General features: G+C 34.9%; 1 protein-coding gene across 1 annotated transcript in view; it reads left to right on the forward strand.

Moving 5' to 3' along the window:
- The window catches only part of LOC142345987 (uncharacterized), an 87,332-nt gene that overhangs the window by 28,503 nt on the left and 31,722 nt on the right, over positions 1-27,107 (forward strand). Inside the window, exons 7-11 of the mRNA XM_075398460.1 lie at positions 2,959-3,080; positions 3,140-3,203; positions 5,702-5,767; positions 5,918-5,985; positions 14,945-15,158. Coding sequence (XP_075254575.1) covers positions 2,959-3,080; positions 3,140-3,203; positions 5,702-5,767; positions 5,918-5,985; positions 14,945-15,158 — 534 coding nt within the window. The remainder of the gene's footprint in view (positions 1-2,958; positions 3,081-3,139; positions 3,204-5,701; positions 5,768-5,917; positions 5,986-14,944; positions 15,159-27,107) is intronic.

Here is a 27,107-nt window from a genome sequence, read left to right on the forward strand (position 1 = left end):
CATCGTTACTAATTTCCTTGCGCTTTATAAAATTGCGAGGAGAACACTGGTGTGTAGAAGTTAGTTATAAGAACTGCAACGCGGTAGCTGAGGGTATTATTGACCTTCACTTGTTTTTTTTTTGCAATCAAAGGATTTAGATTGTATTGATGCGCTGCCTGTTTTTTGAGATCTCTCGACACTTTTTGATGCAAATGATAATGCAAGTAGAGCATTGTTGGCATTCACGCTTTAGTAAGGGAGTAATAACGTTAGCAGATAGGAGGAGCGATTTTTAAGATTTTTAAAAACAGTTTTTAAAGAGGAGTGAGAAGTTGGTATTTTTTCCCGTCAGGTTTTTCACGTGAGGTAATTTGATTTCGTCTTTTCTGTGTTGTCACTTAATTGCACTTAAGAAGTAACACGTATGTTCTAATTTTTTATAATTGTCTGCATCCCTCAGTGTACAGCTAATGCTTTTTTACTTTGACGTTATTTGTGGTCATATTATATTGATAATTTTTTAAATTTTTGTCCGGGTTAAATGTTATTTTTTTTCGTATTGATCGATCATGTTAATAACTGCTGCCATGGGTTGCTAATGAAGCTTAAATTTTTCTAAGGGGTTGTTTGTGTTGATTGCTGATAATTTGTTTTGTCGAGATGTATAGATTTTATAAATTTTCTGAGTTTTCGTGTTTTATCGCTTTTTGCTTTGTTAATAGTTGCTCTCATTACGCACAGGTTACATTGGTGTTCTAATTAGGTATTAAAACGTCTCCGGTTGATATCTGCTGGTTGCTATGACTTTGAGTCCATGTGTTTTCATTAATTTTCAGTTACTTTTTGACTTTCACTTTTATTTGTCATTTTTCTTGCCTAATCTTTAATTCTCATTGAAAACATCTCATCGTTTGGTATTGAGGTTTAACCAATGTAAATTTTTTGGTTGAAATGTTACTGTGAATTCTTGTTTTTGCTGTTTTTTTGTTGTGTTGTCATTTGTTCTAGTCAATAACATCCTTTGTTGTTGGCTTATGAGGTCTATGTGGTCTTTGAAATGATAACTAACGGTATTTTTTTCATGAAAATTTACTTCTTTTGCTCGTTGTTATGGCTATTTCTGTGGTCGTGTCGCTTAGTCTCAGTAATGAAGGAACTGATTGGGCCTCCCATTTTTTGTTTTTTAAATTTTCTATCACCATTTGAAGGATTTAGAGGTTTTTGAATCTAGTCTCCATTCTTTTTTATTCAAAGGCAATCAACACGAGTCGTTGTATGGTTGTCTGAAATTGTATGCTAGGTTATAACTGGCATAAATTAATCCATTTTGTGACCTGAGTTTACTGTAGCTGTTTACGTGGCTTTGACTTCGGTAGTTTTCAAAAAAACAGTTTTGCTTATGTTTTGTTCTTTTTGTAATGTCTGTTATTCTCTCTAATAACAGTTATCATTGGTCTTCTAGTTTGGAGTATTTTCGATCAGTTGAGCAGAAATTTCAAGTTTCAAAAATATTTTCTTATATGCTTTTTCTTTTTGAAAGTTGTTTTAAAACTTTTCAGCCTCGTGGACTTTATAAGAGATGTTTTGCGACTTCTAAAGTGTTATGATTTGATCATGTTAAAGATGTAGGTGTGTAGAAATATGTAGATAGAAGTATCTCCTCAGTTATCCCCAGTTGTTCCATGTTATACGCTTCCTAAGGACTAGCAGTATTAATAGTTATAATGAGTGTTGTTCTCGTCGATAAGTTTTACAGTTTTTGAATGAAGTTTTGTTTGATTTTGGTGTTTGCCTTTTTTCGTGCCTTTAAGGATCGACTGCTTTGTTGACTGTGAAAATTTGACTTTGCTGGAAAAATGTGTATTCTCAGTGCATAAATTACTTGAAATTTTGGACCGTTTTTCGGAACTTCTGCGGCTATGCTTTTTTGTAATCCGAAGTATCTTGATTGTATCTATTTTTTTTAATGATCTCCCATTTTCCCCCCTTTTTCCTTTTTTTTCATTTAATTATCAGAATTTTTTACAACTATAGGACATCAGACGCTCATCTTTTTTTGTTCCTTTATTCATCAATTTCGACTGAACTGCCTGGTTGACGGACGTCACTTTTCACTCTTATTGGAGTGGTTGCTCGGCTCTTGCGCTTGATTTAAATTTGGTCATGCATGACCTACATCTCCCTCAAAATGACATATCCTCTCTCAAATTGTGTTTTGCTCACATTAATTGAAAGAAATATGGTCAGCTGGGTATATGTCACTCTAATTGAAGGCTATTTGAGGGCAGTGGTGGAAACAACGCATAACTCGCACAATTTCTAAATAAAAATCTAAATGAAATCTCAGCAATTGGTTTTTAAAAAATTTCTCCATCGGTATTTTTTGCTTCTTGGAATTTTTCCACGGCAATATGCCAGCTTTTTTATGTCATATGCACTGTTTTGGAAGCGTTCGTAAATACTTTGCCTCACTTTAATAAGAATTTAATGCGAAGAATATAGGCTACATATCTGTTGACAAACGATTTTTCATTTGAGTATTTGTTTTTCTCCGTAAAAAACTAGATAAACTGGTGAATCATCGAGGCCTATAAGTTGCAGTGAAGTTGTCTTAAATGTTTACTGTTCTCTAAGAAGTTTAACGCTCGACAGTTTTTAGAAGCAAAAAACTCAAACTAGGACAATTTGTGAAGTGTCCCAATGTCCCTCATTTATCTTGTCCCCATATATCTTGCTCCCACACCTATTTAAGCGAGCCGAATTAAGCCAAGGTTTTCTCAAACCAATCTTCTCTCTCAGCCTGTCCTTTGAGAACTATTTGTTTCACTTTATTGTCGTAGAGACGTTTTGATTGGCGCTGAAGGTCTAATTATTTGCTGTCTTATGTGGTAATTGAAATTGTTAAAATTGAACTGAATTGCCTGCTGAACTACTGCTTACTTCAAATGCAGCAGATCTGTCACACATTATTTTAAGGACCCTTCTTCTGTGTGGAGACCGACACAGCAGCAGAAACAGCGCAATCTGTCACACGCGGTATCCAATATGCTGTTGCAGTGCACCAATAGTGGTCAAAACACTGCGTTAATATTTTGCAGGTAAATGACAGCAACATTAATTTCCATGTATATACTTGAATGCTGTCTTGAATTTTTAGTGCCTCAACATCAGTGCAGTACAAGTCAAATGCCACGATTCCTCACGATGGAATAACTGAGCGAGTAAGTCAAATATTTTGATAAAGTTTCTGATATGAATCTGCTTTGAAAATTAACATCGGTGAAAGTGTGAAATATTTCTGCTCGCGAGCAATAAAGCATTTCCTTCTCAAAATGGATCTTGGATCTTTTTCGCTGTCAATATTGTTTTGCCAATTACATAGCAGCTTGATTGTTTAATTGCTCTCAAACGAAGTTTGTAGCAATTATATTAGTCCTGTCGGTCTTTTTTTAATGTCGGATTTTTCGCTTGACCGACTTTTCGTCCTCAAAAAGGGGTAAACAGGTAGCCCCCAGCGGGCATTAAGTGCACTTAGAGCTTTTCAGCTGTGTTTCAACACAAACTGTTTTGGAGACTTATACTTATGGTGTGAAGGGCTGTTCTTAGAGGTTGAAGACCCCTCCACTGTTGACCCCCCCCCCCACTATTGCCCCACCCCCCGCGCGCTGTTACCCCAACCCCATTGTTGCCCCCCCCCCCAGCCCAGCAGCCCTCGGTGCACCCCCCCACCCCCCGTTTCTAGCTATTGAAGAACAACTCGCTAAAAACACGCAAATTTATACTATTTTGCACAATTATTTCAAGCTGTTTGGAATTTTTTGTCATTTTTTAATTTCTATTAGCCTTAGGTGTCAAGGAACCTCCTCTTTTTAATAATAGGTTACTGCATATTTTTAGGGGTAATGGAATGGTTTCAACATTTAAACATCACGAATTTTAGCATTTTTCTTAAACAATTTTTGACATTGACATTTTTGACATTTATAGTCATAATTCAGATTTTTTGAGTCTCAAGGGTCAGAAAGCCTCCGTTAGGGTTTGATATTAAGATAGTGGAAAATTTCTGTTGGTCATGGATTAATTTTCAACTTTTTAATATCACAAGTTTTAGCAGTTTTTTTTCATTAAAACTTGCATTTTTTTAAGTTTTTTGAAATGTGTTGGGGTTTTTAGGTTTCTCTAGCCTCAAGTACCATGGAACTTCCTCTAGGGTCTGATAATTTTTAACTCCATAATTCATAGATGTAATGGAATGTTATTATCACGAGATAAGTCAATTTTTTAAAATATTTGCATTTTTTTCATGTTTTTGAATTTTTTCGAGCACCAGGGGCCCTGGGACCTCCTCCATGGTTTGATAATAAGCTGTTGCATAGTTTCTAGTGTTAATGAAATGCTGATCATTTTTTTTACTCCTGTTTTACTAATTTTTAGATAAAATTTGAACTTTTTTCAATTTTTCAATTTCAAAATTTTGTAAAAATTTGTATTTAATCCAAAGTTTTTCAATCTTTTTTGTCTTTTTCTGAGTTTAACGACCATTACTGACCAACGAAACTTTTGAAGTCTAGGAGATGGTTTACTTGGCAGAATTTGTGACAAAAAATGGTTTTGAACTTTTTTTACTGCTAATTTGTAAAATCAGCAGTAAAATTTTCCTTTTTTCCTTTCTTTTTAAATTTTCCTTTTTTCAGTTTTTTTCTTTATGATTTACGTACTAACATGGCTAGAAAATTATAAGTTGCAGAGTAGAATCCCATAATGGAAAAGATTCCTGTCTCTCTCTCTCTCTCTCTGTGTCGGTTAGGGTTTCTTTCGTTCTCTTCGTTCAAGTTTTTTTTCTCTATCTCTATCTTTTTGTTGCTGCCGCACTTCAGCTGCTGTTTTTTGGCGTAATATCATCTCTGATCCTCATTAACAATGAGTTATAGTAGAAATGTTTTAATCATAAATGACTTAACAGGAATTTTTTAGAAAATCTTTGTTAATAGCTCTCAAAAGCAATTTGTAAATAAATTAATCATGTTTGTCTCTTATATGCAATTTTTGCTTGGGCGATGTTTCGTCTCACCCATTTGACTTTCGTCTTCAGAAACGGGATAAAGAGGTATAAAGAGGGATTAAGCCCTTCAATTAATCTAATGATAGCCTAACTAAACCTAATGATAGCCTAACTAAATGATAGCCTAACTAAATGATAGCCTAACTAAACCGCCTAACTAAACTAAATCTAATGATAGCCTAACTAAATTAATTCGCCCGACGTTAGTCGGCTATGGTTCAGCATTTGTTGTTTAATTGCTCTTGAACGAAGTTCATAGCAATTATTGTAAACATGTGGGTCTTTTTTAATGCAAAATTGTCGCTTGGCAATTTTAACTTTTCGAGTGACTTTTACGACCTTGACTTTTTGCGTTTCGCGTGATCTAAAGTTCTCTCAATCACAATTTGATGCTGCTGAGCTCAATTGGGGGCAATTTAATACTAAAAGTCAGATGAAAAGTGCGCCAAAACTGGTTCCATTTTTTACTTTAAATCTTAATAGTGGTATACGTTAACCTCTAATGAGGTTATTTGAAGCCCACTATTGAACTTCTTGGTCCCATTTAGGCTCCCCCTCCCTCCTCCCCCCGCCTGACTGAAGCAGGCTGCAATTGTTTAGAGCTCCCACTAGTCGTTCGAGAGCAATTCTTCCGAAGTTTTGTCGGTTATGTTTTAGATTGAGAAATACATGTTCTCGAAGTCGGAAGAGCTGACTGAATTCCTGGACCTTTTCATCGAAAAGGTGAGCTTACTTTTAAATTTTTCGATTCTTCGACGGAAACTGATTCCGTAACTGTCATCAATTAACATCTATCTAAATCTGAATAGATGCAGTTGTTCTGACTGACTGTCTTGTTTGCATGATTGATAGTTTGTTTATTTGTTTGTTTAGCTGAGTGGATGCAAATACTTCCTGGTGCTACTCCTCTATTCCCTTCTTCTGTCCCGATCTCCATACAAGTAAATACCTCGATGCACACTTCAAACTACTCTTCGAATCACACGCACAAAAAATTAACAGCGCCCTTTTAGAAGCTATCTAACTAAGCATTTTTGGTCATTTTGAATTATTTCGATCATGTCGGTTTTCTTTTTAAAGCTGTAAGCTGAGTGGAGCTATATTGCGGCGAGCTTGGTTTTTACGACTCGAAGAGGAGTATTGGTGGAGTGTCTTTTTTATCGATAATTTTTTGGAATTACCGTGAGCTTTTATAGTGACTGGGGTAATTTTATTGTTTAAAACTACTTTTCCTGTGAGTTTTCATGGCATTTTAATTTTGTTATTATGCACCCTTGAAGTTGGTAGAAAGTAGTACCAAAAAACAACAAAAGCAATGGTTGACAAAAGAATTACGTGGTCTCATAAATGAAAAACACCGTCTCTTTAATGCGTGGAAGAAAAACCCAAAATCAGAGATTTATAACATTTACAAATCTTTACGCAATTCAGTGAATAGAAAACTGACAAAGCTGCAGATGATTACACAAAGAATTTTTTCCAGCTACCAACTTCAAGAGAACAATGGAAATTCATCAAAAACAGGATCAATTCCAACAGCCAAATAGAAAAATTGACAAATTAAGGGAAGATAGTCATTTTGTTGAGGATGACAGAGAGGTTGCCAATGTTCTTAATAATTGTTTTGCGAGACTAGGATTATACAAAGGCAAAGACGTTGCTCCAAATTGTTCTTCCCTAACATTTGATGGACCGGAATTTAGCTTCCGACCATTCACCAGAAAAGAATAGTATGTTATTGATAATCTACCTAAGCATAAATCTCCCGGACTGGGCCATATACCAGCATGGGCGCTAAAAGATAGTAAACTGTCTATTGGAACTCATTTACAATTTGTCGTCAATGAATGTATAAACAAAAACACGTTTCCTAATATTTTGAAAACAGCGCATGTTACACCTGTCTATAAGAAGGGAGACCGACTAGAACCAGAAAACTATCGACCCATATCAGTCACACCAACTCTAGCAAAAGTTTTTGAGCGATTACTACTTGAACAACTAACTCACCACCTAACTCTTAATGGTCTGATTAACAAGAATCAATTCGGCTTTCAAAAGCAAAAGTCCTGTCTCGATACTATCATTTCATTAACTGAAAAGATAAACCAATGCGTTGACGAAAACGAAATTGTTGTCACACTCTTTTTAGACTTAGCAAAGGCTTTCAACTCAATATCTATAGATGTTTTTATGAACAAAATAAAAAGGTATGGAATTGGAGAAAATGCAAGAATCTTATTAAACTCTTTCCTTTGTGATAGAAAACAGTGTGTAAAAAATGGGATAGCAAAATCAGATTGGGTTGTCATAAATCACGGTGTTCCTCAGGGAACTGTCTTAGGGCCTCTAATTTTTATACTTTATGTCAACGATTTCAGTGAAGCTGTATCAACGAATTGTGATGTATTACAGTTTGCCGATGACACAGCAATTCTATGTCATGCAAAGAATGAAGCAAATTTGCAGCTAATAGCTGAAGATACATTAAACAAGACAGATCAATATATGAAACAAAACAGGTTAACTTTGAATGAGGAAAAAACGGAGTTAATGGTGTTCAGGAATGAAAAATTGCCGATCATTGAAACTGTCGATTTCAAGGGACACCGATTGGAAGCATCTGAAAAATGTAGTATTTTAGGTGTAATAATTGATAGGGAACTGACATACCAAAATCAACTAAATAAGGTTATCAGTAAAATGGCTTCAGCAATCAGATCATTATATTTGGTTCGTTATCAGGTACCGCTAAAAACAAGAATAAATCTTTTTAAATCACTAGTTTTGTCTCATTTAGATTTTAGCGCAATTTTTTTTCAAAATTTACCATCTTACTCTATTGACAGAATTAACAAACAGATAAACTGGGGAATAAAAGTTTGCTTTATGAAAACCAAATACGATACTGCCAGAGATCTACTTCTGGAGACTAAAATTCTTCCAGCAGAGCTCCAAATAACACGGGTGTCTTTAAATAGGTTTTTCAATATTCTCCAACAAACAAGAAATCGCTCTAATAAACATTTCAGATTTTTAGAAAACGTGCCTATTATTGTAAACAAACGAACCCATACCCTTTTCTTAGAACAAAAATGTAAGCCAAAATGGAGTAATGGTTCAATTGTTCGTAACTTTCTTCGAAAATGGAACACACTTCCAATTACAATTAGAAATGAAACGTCGAAGACCAAATTTAAGCAAAAAGTTACAGCGGAAATGCTTAAACGACACGAAAGAGTTCCAATAGACAGAAGGGTTGCAGGATTTAAACATATTTTTTGTTAAATTATTTTACGAAAACCGAACCTTAGTTTGTTATAAATTAGAAAAAAATAATGTTTGATTAATAAATTTCTAACATGTAACATTAACCAAGTGGTTAGTTTAATTTACATGTTTGCAGATTTAAAAAAAAGTTTGAAAATTGTGTTAGTTAAAGAAAATAGGCTGAATTTTAAACAAATTAAAAAATTTGGGATTATTTTTCTTGTTAATAGCCGCACAGCAATAGCTGGGGCTATTATTGGCCTTCTCTTGGTTTTTTACGACTCGAAGAAGAGTATTGGTTTTCTCTCGGTTTTTAGGACTCGAAGAGGAGTATTGGTTTTCTCTCGTTTTTTTTTACAGGAAGTAGATTTGTTCACGCGGCATTTTACCTAAAAGCGAAAGTGAGAAAAGCTGTATTGGTGAACAGATTTTCGCTAAGCGAGAGAAGTTTCTTGATCATGCGCTGCGTTTAGTGAATGACGTTTTGACTTTGAAAAGTAGTTTTTGACTGAATTGCACATACAGATAACCGTTTGTAGCCGTTTTTTCGTCTAAGTGGCCCAATTTTTTGCTATTAATTGGGTTTCTTGTAGAAATAAAATTTATTCGATGCTATATTTAAATGTAAACCTCGGAAATTGATACCACAGTGTTTTGCAGAGCCTGAAAATGCGTTTCAATTTCAAAATTGGCACATATCTTTATTTTTTAGTTTTTTTTGGCCTTTTTCTATTAATATCTTCATTTTTGTCTTTAATACCTTCAGCCGTCTTTTTGTCAAAAATCAGTTAATTTGGCAACTCTTTTTTATAATTCATTTACTCAACGCCTCTTTCTACCTGGATGTAATTTTGTTTCATAAAATTGTACATATGCTAATCCGATTTTGGTAGTTTTTTTCTGATTTTAGTCAGTTTTTCGTTTGTATTTTGGTTGTAATTGCTAGAAATAATTTTTTGTGCAACATGAGGGACTTTAATTTTGTTTCAATAAAAAATCTATCTTTTTTGCCGTTGAGTTTTGGAAAAAACAGTTAAAACTTTCATTAATGCAGTCTTTACATAAAAGTTCTTTGACCATTTTTTTTTGGAAAACTTTTTAATGTTTCGTATTTATAAATTCTGCTTTTTCCTATTTTTTTGTTCTCTTCAGGAGGATAGAGTTTGTATCAGATGACTAGTTATCTTTTCTATGTCTTGAATGCTGAACAATAAAATGTATTCGTTTTTCTTGAATTTTTTAAATTGATTTTTAACTTTAAAAATCAAGATTGTCTTTTTGTTACGGTGTTCCTTACATTGTGCCCATATTTGCATTCTAGTTAGTATCATTCTAGCTTTGTCCTGGCACCTACATTTATTTTCGGTATATTGATTTTTTCAGTTGTAAAAAATGAATGATTTCAGCTTTTTCTTAGATTTTCGTCATTTCTTTGGTTTGCAATTGATTTCATTCAACATAAGGCAGTACTGAGAGTTTGATAGCAAGCTTTTTCCAAAATTTTTACTTACGGCTAATTACTACAGCTTTCTTCCGGCCTTGGTATTAATTTAAACGAATTTTTGCCTTTGAATATTCTTCTGCGGCTTTTCTTATCATCAGTTTTGTTTTTGATTTGGTATGAAATCTTGTTGTCTAGCTTATGTACAACAAGAAACAAATGTGTGTTGTTTTTTGTCTTAATCGCAGTGATTAGAAGTGTAACCATAGGTGTTCTCTGATTCTTAAATTTGAGCTTTCTTTTTTGAAAAAATTTAACTTAGTTTCTAAGATTATCATCTGCCGTTTGCTTTCGCGATCTTTTTCAGATCAGCATCATGAATTATTTGAGGGCTATTGGTAACCTTGTCAGATTTTTCAGACTATCAGGTTTTTGACCACCTTAGTTATTTTGGATTTGTTAACGTTACCAACGTTTTCAATAATATAAAATTTTGCTGCATTTTGTTTTTGTTGACAGTGGTTTGAGTTTCACCAATTTTTAGATCAGACCTGGAGAGGTAGTGAGTTAATGGTTTGATACAAAAGGTAGTGGCTTCGTTGCAATTACGGTTTTGTTATTGAAGTTCTAAGGCTTCGAGTCACTTCCGGAATTGTTCCGGCTATGTTTTTTATTTCGTCGTCATGATTTTTGTTACGACCATATGACGTCACAGCCACTTTTTGTTCATTCGTTCATGCAATTTCAATTGAATTGCATGTGTGACGTCATTTTTCGCTCTTAGTGGAGCGAGTTTTTTTGTTCATGCGCGTGATTAAATTTTTGGTCACACTTGACTTACCTCACTCTCAAAAATGACTTCCTCACTTTGAAACTGACTTTTATTTACTTTAATTCAAAGAGATAAGGTCAAACGGGTGTGTGTCACTCTAAATGAAGGTTATTTGAGATCAGCTAATAGAGGCAGCAATAACTTCTACAAATTTTTAATCAAAATATAACAGATAGCCTTCAATGAAAAGACGAATTTTTTTTGTCTGTCTTTTTTACTGTTTTTTTAGACTGCCGATCTACGAATCTATTGCGACTATTTTCTAGCAATCTGCCAGCTATGTTTAAAGAAATTTCTTAAAAAACCCTTTTCTGTTCTTTCTGCCTGTCTTTTTTTGTTCTTCTGACATCATTGATAACACATTTTTTCCGTAGTTAAAGTTTGTTATTTGTCACTAAGAGGCGATAGCTGAATGTATGTTAGGCTTTTATGTTAGTAAACGAACTTCTAAATAGTTTTTGCATTCGTAGTTTTTTGCTGCCTAATTCTCCCTCTGATGTGTGCCATTGTCTATTAAGTTATCAAGAAAGAAAGAAAAAAATGATTTCTTCTTGTAAAGTGAACATTTTAAAGTTCAAATGTTTAGAATTTAACAAAAAATTAGATAGATAAGTAGAACAGATTGGCACTATAGAAACTGTAACATGAAGGGAACAGCTAACAAAACCAGATGGTCTACAATGATCTGCCCAGGATTGATGAATAGCAAAACATCACATTAGAATTAATTCAATAATTTGGAAAGTTTAATTGTAGTCGTAACAAACTTTAACATAAAGATTGCACAAATGAGATTGTATAAAACTGTCAGTGGTTGCTATAAATGCTGGTGTCCTATGTTTATTAATTTAGTCTCAAATTTAATTTTTCAATTTGAAAATCTTTAAAAAGATCGGAGCTTAAATATCAGGCTGGCGATTTTGTACGATTGAGCCCCCCTAATTACTCCCTTAGCGAACTTGCCTCTACTGGCGGTGGAATGAGCCTTTGGATTCAACTGGGCAAGTCAAACGGTCAGGGAGCATTTGATTGAGCACAAGCAGCAAGGCCAGAAGTAAGTAGAAGTCAGAAAAATACCCGCAACTCAAACACTAAATACGTACCGTACTAACTTAAGGTTATTTACAACGAAAGTAGTTTTGAATGTGTGATAAAAGTCGTTCACTTCCTCATATAAGCAACCGATCAGGTCAGGCATTATATCATTTTTCTTGATATTGAATAGATGAACATTGAATTTTTCTTTTGAAAGATGGCACTTTTGGCAAATGAAGAAGAGCGTGTTGCAAAGTTTTTTTTGGTAAAGTGAATATAATGTTTAAACACTCAACTGAATGGAAATTGTCGATAGATTTTAAGACAAATTATAATAACTCATAAATGTTTACAGTTGAAAGACAGATTTTTTTTATCGGAGAATATATTTTCAGTATTGTCTATTCGTTATCGGAAGTAAATTAACTTGAGAATTTCCTTTTGAAGCAGGAACAATGATGTAAGTGAGCAATAGCTACAGCACCCGTCATTTATTACTAGTACTCAATACTGTAAAACAGGACTAATATTGCTGAGATAATATCTTAGAAGTTGTTTTCTTGGGGTATGATGCCTAAGCTTCGATATAATGCCACAAAGCCTCGATAACTTTCCGTTGTTTTTGTTATATGGGTATGAAAGCAGAGCTTTGTATCAGTAAAAGTACCATGATATTTACATGATGATTTTTTTTGATAACAATATTATTAAACGCTAACATTGAACTGGGAATAGTAGCACTTTTTACCAAGTCAATTGAACTGTTTTGCCTAAGTTTTGCGCTAATTTTTTAGCATTTAGCCATTGACCTATTTTGCTAAGGTCCTCTTCAATTTCATTCGGCAGACAGGCAAATGATGTCTCGTTTGTATCATCTGCAAACATGTAGATTTCAGAACTGTCACAAAGATAGGGAAAATCATTAATTTATACTAGGAACAATAAGGGACCTAAAATCGAGGCCTGTGGCACTCCACACTTGATCAGAAGCCATGTTGATGACATACCACAATCTTCCACCCGTTCTTTTCCTATCACTAAGATATATCCGGAGCCAATTGTAACATGGTCCTCTAACTCCGCAACATTCTAACTTAGTAACGGAGTTTCATGGTCTACCGTATTCAAAGCCTTTTTCAGATCAAGGAAGAAAGTTACTAATTCTTGCACGCGATAATTGTGACGAAAATTTACCTTGTTCGAAAGACTGTTTAACAAGAGCAGCTATGAGAGGAGGTCATAGTTTTCTAAGCGTCTTTACTATCACGTTGCTAATGAAATCATCACCTGTGCTATTTTTGTTATCAATCGAATTAATGAGATCAGAAATTTCTGTTTCTATAACTTCAAACAAAAGCATGGACTGACTTTCAGACTCGAATGTTTGTAATTCACTATTTTAGCGCTCTTCTGAATCTCATATCCGGTATTCGTAGTGTGCTTGTTGAATTTTTCAACAATTTCATTCGCTGGTAGGTCATTGTCGCTTGAGTCTTTCAGCTTCGGAGCGACTTCAGATTTATTATTGATACCTCTTTTATCTCGTTTACTGATTTTTATATTTATTTTGGGTCTCCAATGTTTTGGTTAAATTTATCTCTGTAGTTGTTTCGCTTGGTCTTAGTAATCAGGGCATTTAATTTCACGCTTAGATGTTTCAAAGTTTTAATTTCCGCTCCTAGTTGGGATGACTTCCATTACCGATGTGCTTTGTTTTTTTTTCAAGTTCTTGATACTGTTTGATAACCAAGGAATTTGATTGTTTTTGTTAAAGACTGCCAGTTCTGATTGCTGCACATTTGTTTAGGATTGTCAGGAAAGTATTTTCAAAGAATTCATAGGATGATTCAATGTCGCCGTTTATTAACTCCAACAATGTTTGAATTTCCGTTTAGATTTGATGGTAAAATTCATGAATTTTTGTAATGCATTTCAAAACAATTTTTTTCTCTATAATGTTTTTTTAGTTAATGATTCACTGAACCGTAGTACCATTTAAATTGGATCGGATAATGGTGTGTAAAATTATTGTGATCCAAAACGGAAAATTCAGGTTATTTAATATTTTTGAAAATGAAATGATCAAGATAAGTTGAATATTTGTCAACAACGCTTGTGGGTATTGATTCATTTATTGCAAACCCATTACTTGCGACAGAGCGTTTGTAATTCTTTGTGAGTTTATTTTCTTTGAGGATGTCAATATTTATATCACCGTAAATTACAATGGGATCATTAGACTTAGTAAATGATTCGAGGAAATCATCCAATGTGTCAACAAACTCAATTTTGTTGACTCTGGGAGCAACATAAATAGTGAGTAATTTAAACTTAAAACTGTTGATTTCAATGTCTAATAACAACGCTTCTTTAAATTTTGTTGGTATTTCTCTTAGTATTGGCAAGCTGTCCCGCAGCTGGATCGTAACACCACCACTAGTATATGCGCAATTTTTTTGGGATATATTCTTTATAGCTACACACTTGAGGTAATTTTCTTTTTCTTCAGAGTCGGAGGACCATGTCTATGTAAGACAAAATTTCAGATGAAGACTCTAAGACTTGTTACAAGTGCTTCCATTTCCCGATAGGTTTTCTTTAAGGAGCGCACACTTACTTGCAGGACAGACGCTTGCTTTACAGTAGTGTCAAATTGCTTTCCAGTACTTTGGGTTCATACGGTTTTAGTTTAGTGGGTGTAAAAAATATCAGAGTTCACTCTGCTAATTGTTAAAAGTATTGACCTCAGGGTTAACCTCTACCTTAAGTTTTTTCAGTTTTAGGAGATGTGGTCACGTAATTTATAATGGGTGCAGTTCACATCAGTCAAATAACTATATAGATAGCTTGAAAAGTCCAAGTTTGAAAAACTTGACCACAATGTCTTCGGTAAATTAAAAATTCGAAAAGTCTCATCAAGGATCTGTGCAGTTTTCTAGAGCCCTGTGATGGTACCATTTTTATCTCCCCGCCAAAGATATCCAGTGGCCAAAATTCACTTACGAAAAAGCTAGGGTAGCATAAAGGACCTTGGAGGTTAGAACCCCAAAATTTTTGACATTGTACCTCAACGATTACTTCATCAAAATTCACCTGTTTTCGAATGACTTCATTCGCAATGGGTTCAGAGATTGTTTCCGAGAATTGTCAGTTGCAACAATATATTGAAAGCGGTTTAGTTTTGGAGATAGTTTTCGTTCCTTCAGCTCAAATTTTGATATAATTAAGATTCAAGTTGAATTATGGTACACAATTCTTATGACTACTACAAAAAAAACAGATGTAATCTGTTGCAATAACATTTATTGGGTGGATTTTTTAGTGTGAGACAAGACATGCTGAACAAAGACGAGCCGCTGTTGCTGGAAGGTCGCTGTTCTCGCCCACTGATGTCCCTGCTTCTGACTGGGGTGGCTGCGCCGTGCTGGCTGAATGACAGTGTGGATTTGAGGAACGAGACAGACACGCGCAGAGGAATCGCTAACAGAGTCAACTACGGAATATTATCTTGCAGACAAACGAAAAGAAAGAGTCTGGTACGAATTCAAATTGTTCATCGCAATTGTTTGAACAATGAGGTTGCTAATCAACAGGATTTAATATTATGATCAAGATTTTGTTTAGAGCGTTTTACAAGGACACTAATGAATAGGCGGACAGATAGACAGATATAAGATCGATACAAATCTGCTTCTCAATCTGCACCTCATTTAGACATTGAAATCTCCTTTAGTTTAAAGTTACTTTAATAGCCGCCCTCAAAAATGTCTTTTTTAATGAATAAATCTCAGGAGTTAAATTGATGCATGAAGTGATACGAGTAAAAAACATTCTTCATGCTGATCTATCGTAAAGCGCAAAACCAAATGAGACTGATTTTTTTTCGTACCGTTAGTTTTGAGATAGCGCGAGTTTGAGGTGTGAACAAATTTTTAAACGAGCGTACAGTTTTTTCATACAGTTTTTTGTTTGTTAATAGCAGCTGTCAGCCTCTCTACGGATATTTCTTGTGTGCTCTCTTTTTATAATACAAAGAATTTGAATGGTATTGGGGCGCTGTCTTTTTTATGACTCGAAGAGTATTGCTGGCGGAGCGTCTTTTCTGGTGATAATGTTGTTTGGTGTTTGGGAGTGTATTTGAAACAGGAAGTGAAATGCGTGTAAAAGTGTTAAGGATAGATTCCTGAAGAGCTGAGAGAAGAGAGAGAGAGAGAGAGAGAGAGAGGGAAAGAGAGGTGCTGTGTTGTTGTTGCTTATTTGAGAGAGAGAGAGAGAAAGCGAAGAAAGTAGGTGTATTAAAATTTCACTGAGCGAGCAATATTTTTTTGATAACGTGCTGCTTTTTGAATGCAGTTTTTTAGTTATAACGCCAATTTTTTCAGTCCAAGGTGTTTCTCAATTATCTAAACCCACAGTAATGCGTTTGGAAACATATTTGACCATATTAAGCGACTTCTTCCAGCTATTTTTTAAAACCATTTTGCCTTTTCGGAACTTTTAGTCTTAAATTTTTGATAGCATTTTGACTTTTCTGGTTAAAATCACTTATTCTAGCACTTTTGGTTGTCTCTCAAATTGATTGAATTTGATTTTCAGTTGTTTTTTAATAGCCCCTTCCTCAATTCTCAGCGGCTATTATAGCGCTCCTACTTTTGTTTACAATTCAAAGAATTTGAATTGTATTGGTGCGCTGTGTTTTTTTTTAAGATGTGTTCACACATTTTTCAATGACTTTGATCTTTCAAAACGGGATAAACAGGTAAAACCCAGCGGGCATTAAGTTTCATTAGAGGCCCAAAGTGGGCTTTAGTAGTCCTTCAAGTGCGTATAGTGGTGCAGCTGCTGGGATGGCCTTAATTTAAAGTTAAAAAGGTCATTTTTAGGAGTTTTTCGGCTCAAAATGGTGCAATTTTTCATATTTTTTGTGATTTTTTTGAGATTTTTGTTTGATTAGTCTTAGGTTGAAGTTTTTAAAAGCTGATGAAGTCCTTTTGCGAGACAAAATTGCTTGTTATGACCATTTTATGAGCTATATGTCGTGGTACTACAAACACAAACACACAAAATGATACTAATTTTTGCGATTTTTTTTCAGGTTTTTTGAAAATCTTTTGACATTTTTTGAGTTTTTTAGCCCTAGGTGTCACGAAACCTCCTCTAGGGTTTATTAAAGGGTTGGATGATAGAATACTGCACAGTTTGTAGTGGTAATGGTAATTATAACGGTTTTCAACTTTTTGACATCGTGAATTTTAGCATTTTTTGACAAAAGTTGCAAATTTTTCAATTTTTTTGACATGTTTATTGTCATCATTCAAGTTATTTGAGTCCCAGGGGCAAGACAACCTCATTAGGGGTTTGATAATAAGTACTGAAAAACTTTTACTTGCCATGGAATAGTTTTCAACTTTTGAATATCACAAATTTTAGAACAAATTCATTTTTTTCAGGTTTTTGAAAATTTTCATCATTTTTCTCAATTCTTCCAGTTTCAGGGACCAGGCAATCTCCTTTGAGGTTTGTTAATAGGGCACTGCATAGTTTCTAGTATCAATGGAATGCTTTTTCACTTTTTAATGTCTCGAATTTTAGCATTTTTTTGAGCATGATCTGCAATTTTTTTTAATGTTTCCTAAAGTTTGTCAGTTTTTGATATTCGTCCATTCTCATTTGCAAGAAAACCTATTTCACGTTCTGATAAAAAATTATTGCATGAATTTTAGTGTCAATGGATTTGTTTTCAACAATTTAACCTTTCGACTTTTAGAAACTTTTTGATAGAATTTGCAATTTCAAGTTTTTTTTAAAACATTTGTATTTTATTTATTTTTTCTTGCCTCAGTAGCCAGGTAACCGCATCCAGCTTTTGACATTATGTTATTAAAAAGATGCTAGGGGGCAATTGAATGGCTTTCAACATTTTAATGGAACGAATTTCTATTTTTTGAAGTTTGAAATTTTTTCTAAAAGTTGCCCATCGATCTATGAGCCAATGAGTTTTTTAAAGCTTAGAATTGGGTTACTGGATAGCCTCTAGAGACACAGAAATGATTCTGAAGATATTTATATCACGATTTTCAGCAACATTTCAATGATCTGCAATTGATTTCTTTTTTTCAAATGGTCATTTTCGAGTTAATCGATCTTCAAAGGCCAATGAATATTTTTCAGGTCTTGCAGATATAATACTGGACCAATTTCAGAAACAAAAATTGGATTTGAACATATTTTTGTAATAGGTGTTTTTAAAGGAAAAAAATTTTGCCTTAGCTTTAAAAGCTTCGAGAGTTTTAGCAATGAGTTTGTTTTTGTTTAGTTTTGATTCTTTTAGTTTCTCAATTCTTTGATGATTTTTGCGTTCTGGCTGGCATTGTTCAATTGATCTGCTGGTGAGGTAGAATACGTCTGAGTGTTTCATTCAATTCTTTGAATTGTATTTCAGGACTCGTCCTGCTATGTTTTTTTTACTTCGTCTAACAGATTTTTGTTTCGTCTTACCGTGACTTCTTGGAATTTACTTTTTCAATGATTTACCTCACCCCAAAAAATGACTTCAGAGCTCACTTATGAAACTTTAAATTTTATGAACATTTACTTATTACAGGTCAATAGTGTGCATCTAAGTAGTGCCAAACTTATGCCCTAATCCTTGAATATTAGAGTCTTGAGTTTTTGATTTCGATTATTAATTTGGGATCTTTTCCGTTTGTGACCCCCCCCCAAATATTGCACGTGCATCTGGGGGGTGCAAATAATATGCGCCCACTAAGTTGAGTGGGCATAAACGGAAAAGATCCTAATTTTGAAAAGCCCTATTAGAGCTTTCTCTTTATAGAGCTTATGTGTCTCATAAAAATGACAGTCCGAAGCTACCCCAAAAAGTCTAGTGGTCTATTAAAGGACTGGTGGTCGATCTGTCTATTTTATTTCTATACTTGTTTCACTTCATGTAACGCCACAAGCCTCTGTCGCGGCTATTTTCCGGCAATCTGCCGGTTATGTTTCATAGCTGCCAGCAGGCTATTTTTGCCCTCCTATTTTTTACAATCCAAAGAATTTGGATGGTATTGGTTTTCTTTTTTTGTAAGATGTTTGCACACATTTTCCAATGACTTTGACCTGTCGAAACGGGATAAACAGGTAGCACTCAGTCGTTATTGAGTTTCATTAGATGCTCATAGCTGGTATTAGTATTCCATTAAGTGCGTAGAGTTGTCCAGCTGCTGCGAAGACCTTTATTCAATGTTAAAACGTCGTTTTAAATTGTTCTCAAACGAAGTTTGTACCAATTATATTAGTCCTGTCGGTCTTTTTATGCGATTTTTTGCTTGACTAATTTATCGTCTGAACCATTTGACTTTTCGTCCTCAAAAGCAGGATAAACAGGTAGCGCCCAGTGGGCATTAAGTGCTTTTAGAGCCTTTACGCTCACTATTCTCCGAGTATGCGATTCTCAGAAACTCTTTTTGAGACTTACTTATGGAGGCGCGGTTCTTAGAAAATGACCCCCACTACCCCTCACCCAATCTCTAACCTTGCACATCGTTCAGGCTGTAAGGGCCCCGCACCTTGCAGCCAATGGCCCCCCTAAACCCGTTACCCCCCCCGCCCACTGTTGCCAATCACCCCCGCGCTGCGCTCGCCTCATGCCCCTTCAATTAAGCCAGAGCTGGCCTCACTAAACCGTGACTAGCTACTGACGAAGCCAACTGGCCGTTTGAGCAATTCGCCTGACGTTAGTCGGTTATGTAAGGGCTTCTTGCCCAAAATGGTGCAAATTTTCACGGTTTTTCGTCAGTGTTCGGGTTTTTTAATTGCTCTTGAACGCAGTTCATAGCAATTATTGTTAACGTATGTGTGTCTTTTTTATGCAAATTTTTCGTTTGACAATTTAGCGCTTTTCTTCTAGAACATTCTTTGACTTCTGAAGTGACTTTTTCACGCTTTCTATCATCATTTTTGAGTGATATCTAGTGCTCCAAAGTAAAGCTTGTTGCTAATATAAATTCGGTTGTAGCACAGGAGAAATACGTGACGCGTAGCGCAGTGGTTAGTGCGTGTGGTCATGGATCTGGAGATCAGTGGTTTGAATCCCCGTGGGGTCAAGGTTTTTTGCACCCATAAAGAAAAATTGATCTATACTAAATACCATTCATTAAATTGCCTCGCCTGTCGTTCAAGAGCAATTCTTCCGACATTTGTCGGTTTATGTTTGTCTGATGAGTCTTGAAATGACGTTTGTCAACGTCGGTAAAGGTCTTTTGAAAGACCAAAATACTTTGAATGGCCTTTGGTTTGAGCTATATGTTTTGGTACTGTTAACATAAACAAGCAAAATGATACTAATTTTTGCATTTTTTTTCACGTTTTTAAAATTTGTGTGTTGTTTTTAAAACTCCAATAGCCAGAAAACAAAACTTCTTCAAGGCTTAATCATAATTTACTGCCTAGCTGCTAGGGGCATTGCAATGGTTTTAGCGTTTCAAAATTACGAATTTTTGCAGTTCTTTGATAAAATTTGCATTTTTCAATTTTTCTGAACATTATTATCATGTTCCGAATTTATTAATCTTTATACGCCAGTGAGACTTTATAGGCTTGAGATTGGGTTACTGGATGATTTCGGGTGACATTCAAATGGTTCTGAAGTTGTTATTATCACGAATTTTAGCTTCATCTTTCGCAATTATTTTCAAATTTTGTAGTTTGTTTTTTGAGTTTAGCAATCTTTAAGGGACTATCAAACTTTTTCCGGCTTTTGCAGATGGGCTACCTGTCAGATTTCCGAGATAAAATAAGTCGTTTTGAAAATATTAATATTGCAAAATTTAGATAAACCCCTTTGCCAATAAACCCCTTTCAAGGCTTAAGCGTGGGTTAATGAGTATATTTATATTGATCAAGCTTGGCCTTGTAAAAGTTTTGAGAATTTCGGCAATGATAAGATTTTTGTTTATTTTGGTTTGATAATTTTAATTTCTCTAAACGTGTGAGACTGTTTGGCTTGCATTGTTAACTGGTCTGCTGGTCAGGCACAGTAGTTCTAAGATTTTATTTCATTTTTTTGGATTGCATTTCACGACTTGTCCTGCTATGTTTTTTTCGTCCAATAGTTTCGCTTTACCTCATTTTGCCTCTTCGACATTTTGCGAGAGGTCTTCGAATTCTTCAGGATAGTTTTGTTCTTCACTCATTCTGCTCAATTTTTTTTGAACAGCACTTGCTCAGCGAAGCAATTTGAAATGAACGGAATGGTTTAAAAAGAAAATCAAAAATTGAGGATAAACATAAACCCATAGAGATCAAATTTAGATGCCCGCTAATTTAGATGCCCGCTAATAATTTACAATTACCATCCCAAATGCTGTTTGGTATTTAGCATAGCCCCTGTTGCTTCTCATTAATTAACATTAGTATGTCTAACAACAAATTAAAATCAAAATAGTTCGCACTTCAAAAAGGGTTGCCTACATCAATCAGTTTTTCCAAACGGGAACAACTAGTGGATGTTTTCCGGCAAATTGCTGGGTATGTTTATTAAAGGAAATCGAGTAATTTAGGTAAATTTTTGTCAATTTTGCCTGTTTTTTTATTTCGTCAAGTTTTGTGGTCCTCTGCGGGGTTTTTGTTTATCAATTCCTAATTAAGAGCAATTCTACAGGTTATTGGTATCAAGTCCGTTTTCAGTTTTTTTCAGCTAATTTCTGTATGTATTTTTGCTGTTTCAAAATGTTTAGAATAATCAATTTGGAGTTGCTTCTGGACAGTGAGGATAGGCAATTTTCTGCTTCGAGTCGTTTCCGGAATTCTTCGGGCAATTTTTTTAAAGATATCTTTGCACGTTTTCATTATTTGAAGGTGAAATTAATGTCAAATTTGTAAAGAATTTTGTTACAGATTTTCGTAGCGAATATTTTTTCTGATTTTGTCCTTCGTCACCTCCCTTCTCTTTCCTCGGTTTTTCTCTTTATATTTTTTGTTAGATTATCTGTCAAATTGTATCATTGTTTTAAGAATACTTGTATTACAAGGTCTTTAGACCGGACTATTTTTTAGAATTCAATCAAATGAAAACTAGGGACCAGAGGGACCTGATCCCGTCGCAAAAACCCGTCTCTTGCAGTCTGTACAGTGTGTATGTGTACTGGGATCCTGGAATCGGTTGCCCGCTCGTAGTTCTGCTGCTGCGTAGAAGCGTCCATACTTGAGAATCTTTTTTGTAGAATTATTTACAAAAAGATGTTAATCAAAAGAAACCCTTCAATCGTACTCTACTAGTAGCCTTAGACCTCACCGCCGTTTTCGACACGGTTGATCACAACCTACTACTAAGAGACATGTTCGGGGCACCACTACCGAATAGCACTAAAAGATGGGTCGCTTCATTCTTACAGGGCAGGTTTTCTTACGTATCATACAATAATGAAAAATCAATGTGGAGAAAAGTCAAACAGGGTGTCACCCAAGGTGGTGTATTATCGCCAATGCTTTTCAACATTTACCTGAGCAAGCTGCCTCTACCCCCGAAAGATATAAACGTCACGTCTTACACTGATGATATAACTTTAACCACATCTCACCCACAGGTTGAAAAATTAGGTGACACGATAACTCCATACTTGAATACTTTACACGACTGGCTAGAATCAAGAAAACTTATGTTATCAGCTGAAAAATCAAATGCAACTGTGTTCACAACCTGGAACAAGGAGGAGAAGTTTGACCCACACCTCACTATGAACAATTCACCAATACCAGTAAAGTATAAAGTCTAAGTACTGGGTCTAACCATCGATAGTATGCTTAATTTTGGAGAACATGGAAGAAGCACCAAAGAGAAATTACAAAAGCGCAATAAGATACTGAACAAGATTGCTGGTAGCGATTGGGACTGCCCAAAAGAGACAATCTCAGTGACTTAAAATGCTATCGGTCGGAGCGTCCTGAACTGCGGTGCTATTGAGGCTTGCACAATCAGCAATACAAAGTGGAACCACCTGCAAGTGCAACAAAACATTGCTCTTCTCTCAATTACTGGCTGTGTAAAATTGTTTGACATCAAGGACGTTCACAATGAGGCTAAAATGCTGCCTGTCGAAGCTCACACAGAAATGTTTGCAGAGCCATTTCTAGCCGGCAGTTATCAGAACTATCGGGCTGATCATAAAGCAGCCTCTTCAACCAGTTTTCGTCCCCTGATACTGACACTAAATGATACTTATAGGGACCGCGTGAAACAACACACAAACAATAGAGCAATTAAATCGCAAATACAAAAATGTGCACAATAGTATCCACCGACACACGGTCCATACTCAGTTGAACAAAGACAGCAAGCAAACGCTGACACGAATTTCACGTAACCGATTAGCACGACTGAGAACTGGATACTGTCCCCTGCTAAACTCTTACTTGAGTGGGATCTGTGACAATATTGATTACCGCTGTATCAAATGTGATGTAGCACCACGTGACGTAAATCACTTTTTGAACTGCAATAAGAACACCAAGGACCTGAAAGTAATTGACCTATGGGAAAGAACAGTAGAGGTAGCCAAATGGCTGGACGTAATACCATCAGTCCTACACGACCACACTGCACAGAATAATCCGCCTTCCTTGCCCTTTTCCCCTGATGTTGACGATGCCCCTCCTGGTCCCCCTAACCCAGAGGCCGCATGTCATTCACCATGGCGTAAATAAAGAAATGTCGCCGCACCACAAGCAAGTTGTGGATAGGCAGTTACACACTTCTACTAATCTGTCTTGATATATCTATTATTATGATACAAATGCACTAGGGTACCAGTTAAAAATGGCAATAGGTGCCTGTTTTCCGCCAAATTTACCTGCGAATTGCATATCTGTGCGACAGCTACATAAACAAATTTTTTTGGAATTAGAGCTTTTAAATTTTGATAAATTACAATAGTTTTTGGAAATTACTTTTCATATTTTTCTTGTTGTTGTTGCAAAATCCTCAGTATAATTATATAGGAGGAAAATTGAGTCTGTGAGGATGGTTAAATCCACTTTGAGGCGTTTCAGGAGTTCTTCCGGCTATGGTTTTTGAAGACGTGACAAATTTTATGAATTTTTAAAGCCTTGCAAGTATGATTTTGGTCACTCCGAAACGAAGTTGAACAAAGAATCGAGTGGCTTTGCTAAATGAAATTTTTGACTAATTTCCAAAGTGAAAAAATGGTGTTTGAAGAAAAAACAACGCTGTCTCGCTTATTGTTTTTTAATAACTTATTTCACTTTGAGTTTTATTGGCTCGATTATTGGATCGGATTTTTTGTCCATTCTAAGTCTAATTGTTTTAGGTAAGAAAATTCGTTTGTGTGTGTCAGGGCTCGTCCTGCTACGTTTTGTTTTGTTTCCGTTTACCTTTCGTTCTCGTTTTTCGTTTAATATAAGTCACGACTTTCACTCCTGGCATACCTCAAGCACTTTTATTCGATTGGATTTAATATTCTTTCTTTCATTAAATCACGCAATTTAGTGGATACGGTCAATTTTAAGAGAGTAAAATCAAAACAAACAGGATAAGCCGATAAAGCCTGGTCATAAAGTTAAAGTGTATTAGGTTATCAAAGTTGATTAGAGTGATTGCTAGCTGGTATTGTTTTTATAGCTGGCATTATTATAAAGCTTGTTAGCATTCAGCTTAGAAGCTGACTTAAGTGAATTTTGGAATCTAATATAAACTGCACACCAGGTTAGAGTACTTTGAAATAAATTCTGTCAATTTTTGTTGCTTTTTATCTTTCCCTGTGTTTGTCAAAGGGGACTATTTTCCTACACGTTTTCGGCGGTGTTTGTTTTCTATAGGTTTTACCTATTGTTTTCTGCTTTAATGGTTCGAATAGGCTAGCGTCATATTTTTAGGGTTGCTTTATCTGGAAGTTGAATTATTTTTTAAAAAAATCGATGAGTTCTAAGCAAATTTGTTGACTGATTTTTATTTATGTTTACGAATTTTTATCATATTGTTCCTTTTTGTTTCTTCTATTGGGAACTGAATAGACACCTCATGTTATTTTTTATCCTTTTTCTCTTTTTTTCAAAAAGAGAGAAATTTGTTAGAATATTATGACCTGCCTATTGTTTGGTATGTCCTTGAATGACACCAAGTGCACAATTGCAGGTTTTTAATTTGTGCATTATTGTAGAGGAAGTGAAGTAATCAAATTTTTTCAAAATTATTTTGTTTGTTTTGGCTAACTTCTATTGTTATTTGGCTTCAGCTTTGTTCTAGTTATCTGATGGTGTTCTACGATATTCGCTTGACCTTTGGATCACTTTTATCCGTTTTCACCTAAGTCGCTACCTTCAAGTAGCGTCACTCACTGCTTCAACTGAATAGACTGTTTTTTTTTCACCAATATTACGCGAATACGTTTAAGGCCAGGAAGCGAAATCAAAAGAATTGGGATAAACTAATAAAGCCCGGAGACTAAAGCTTAATGTTTGAATTTTGACTAATCAGCGCTCTTTAGAGTATAATGCTAGCTTATATTGATTTTAACTTTATTGTCCCGCTATTTGGAGGCTGAATATACAATAATTTTCGAGTCCAATGAAACAGATTTGAACCAAATTAGAATCCTTTTTGACATAACAGAAAAATGAGGCTGTCGTCAATTGTTTTTTTCTGTAACTGTTTTAATCCCAACGTTGATCAAATGGGTCGACTGTGGTTGTTTTCCGACAATTTAAAGGCTATGTTTTCAATGCCTCTTTTCAACTTGTTTCCAGAATTATTACGGCTGTTTTCTAAGATCTTCTTACACATTTTGATGTTTTTCGATTTGAAATTCCAGTTGATTTTGGTCACGTCGAAAAAATAAATGGAGCGTAAAAGCGAGTTGTTTCGAAAGTCGCTTAATGTGGTAATTCGCCTTGATTTTCGCTGTTTTTTCTTTCCTCATTTTTATTGATCGGATTGTTTTCTCAAATGAGTTTTCCATTCCATTCAAAGTCTTTTCTGGGTCTAGTTGTTTGTTTAGTCAATATAAATTTGTTCCTCTTTGTTTTTTCTTCGTCGAACTAGAATGTTTTTCGCTTTACGTTAGGTCACAGATCGTTCAACAGTTTGTGATATTTGTTGCTATCTTTTAGGCTAGTTTCACTCTGTTAAAAATGGCAATAGGTGCCTGTTTTCCGCCAAATTTACCTGCGAATTGCATATCTGTGCGACAGCTACATAAACAAATTTTTTTTGGAATTAGAGCTTTTAAATTTTGATAAATTACAATAGTTTTTGGAAATTACTTTTCTTCATATTCTTGTTGTTGTTGCAAAATCCTCAGTATAATTATATAGGAGGAAAATTGAGTCTGTGAGGATGGTTAAATCCACTTTGAGTCGTTTCAGGAGTTCTTCCGGCTATGGTTTTTGAAGACGTGACAAATTTTTATGAATTTTTAAAGCCTTGCAAGTATGATTTTGGTCACTCCGAAACGAAGTTGAACAAAGAATCGAGTGGCTTTGCTAAATGAAATTTTTGACTAATTTCCAAAGTGAAAAAATGGTGTTTGAAGAAAAAACAACGCTGTCTCGCTTATTGTTTTTTAATAACTTATTTCACTTTGAGTTTTATTGGCTCGATTATTGGATCGGATTTTTTGTCCATTCTAAGTCTAATTGTTTTAGTCAATGAAAATTCGTTTGTGTGTGTCAGGGCTCGTCCTGCTACGTTTTGTTTTGTTTCCGTTTACCTTTCGTTCTCGTTTTTCGTTTAATATAAGTCACGACTTTCACTCCTGGCATACCTCAAGCACTTTTATTCGATTGGATTTAATATTCTTTCTTTCATTAAATCACGCAATTTAGTGGATACGGTCAATTTTAAGAGAGTAAAATCAAAACAAACAGGATAAGCCGATAAAGCCTGGTCATAAAGTTAAAGTGTATTAGGTTATCAAAGTTGATTAGAGTGATTGCTAGCTGGTATTGTTTTTATAGCTGGCATTATTATAAAGCTTGTTAGCATTCAGCTTAGAAGCTGACTTAAGTGAATTTTGGAATCTAATATAAACTGCACACCAGGTTAGAGTACTTTGAAATAAATTCGGTCAATTTTTGTTGCTTTTTATCTTTCCCAGTGTTTGTCAAAGGGGACTATTTTCCTACACGTTTTCGGCGGTGTTTGTTTTCTATAGGTTTTACCTATTGTTTTCTGCTTTAATGGTTCGAATAGGCTAGCGTCATATTTTTAGGGTTGCTTTATCTGGAAGTTGAATTATTTTTTAAAAAAATCGATGAGTTCTAAGCAAATTTTTTGACTGATTTTTATTTATGTTTACGAATTTTTATCATATTGTTCCTTTTTGTTTCTTCTATTGGGAACTGAATAGACACCTCATGTTATTTTTTGTCCTTTTTCTCTTTTTTTCAAAAAGAGAGAAATTTGTTAGAATATTATGACCTGCCTATTGTTTGGTATGTCCTTGAATGACACCAAGTGCACAATTGCAGGT

This window comes from Convolutriloba macropyga, chromosome 1 (assembly GCF_964194025.1).
Source record: "Convolutriloba macropyga chromosome 1, txConMacr16.3, whole genome shotgun sequence".
NCBI classification, from domain to species: Eukaryota; Metazoa; Xenacoelomorpha; order Acoela; family Convolutidae; genus Convolutriloba; species Convolutriloba macropyga.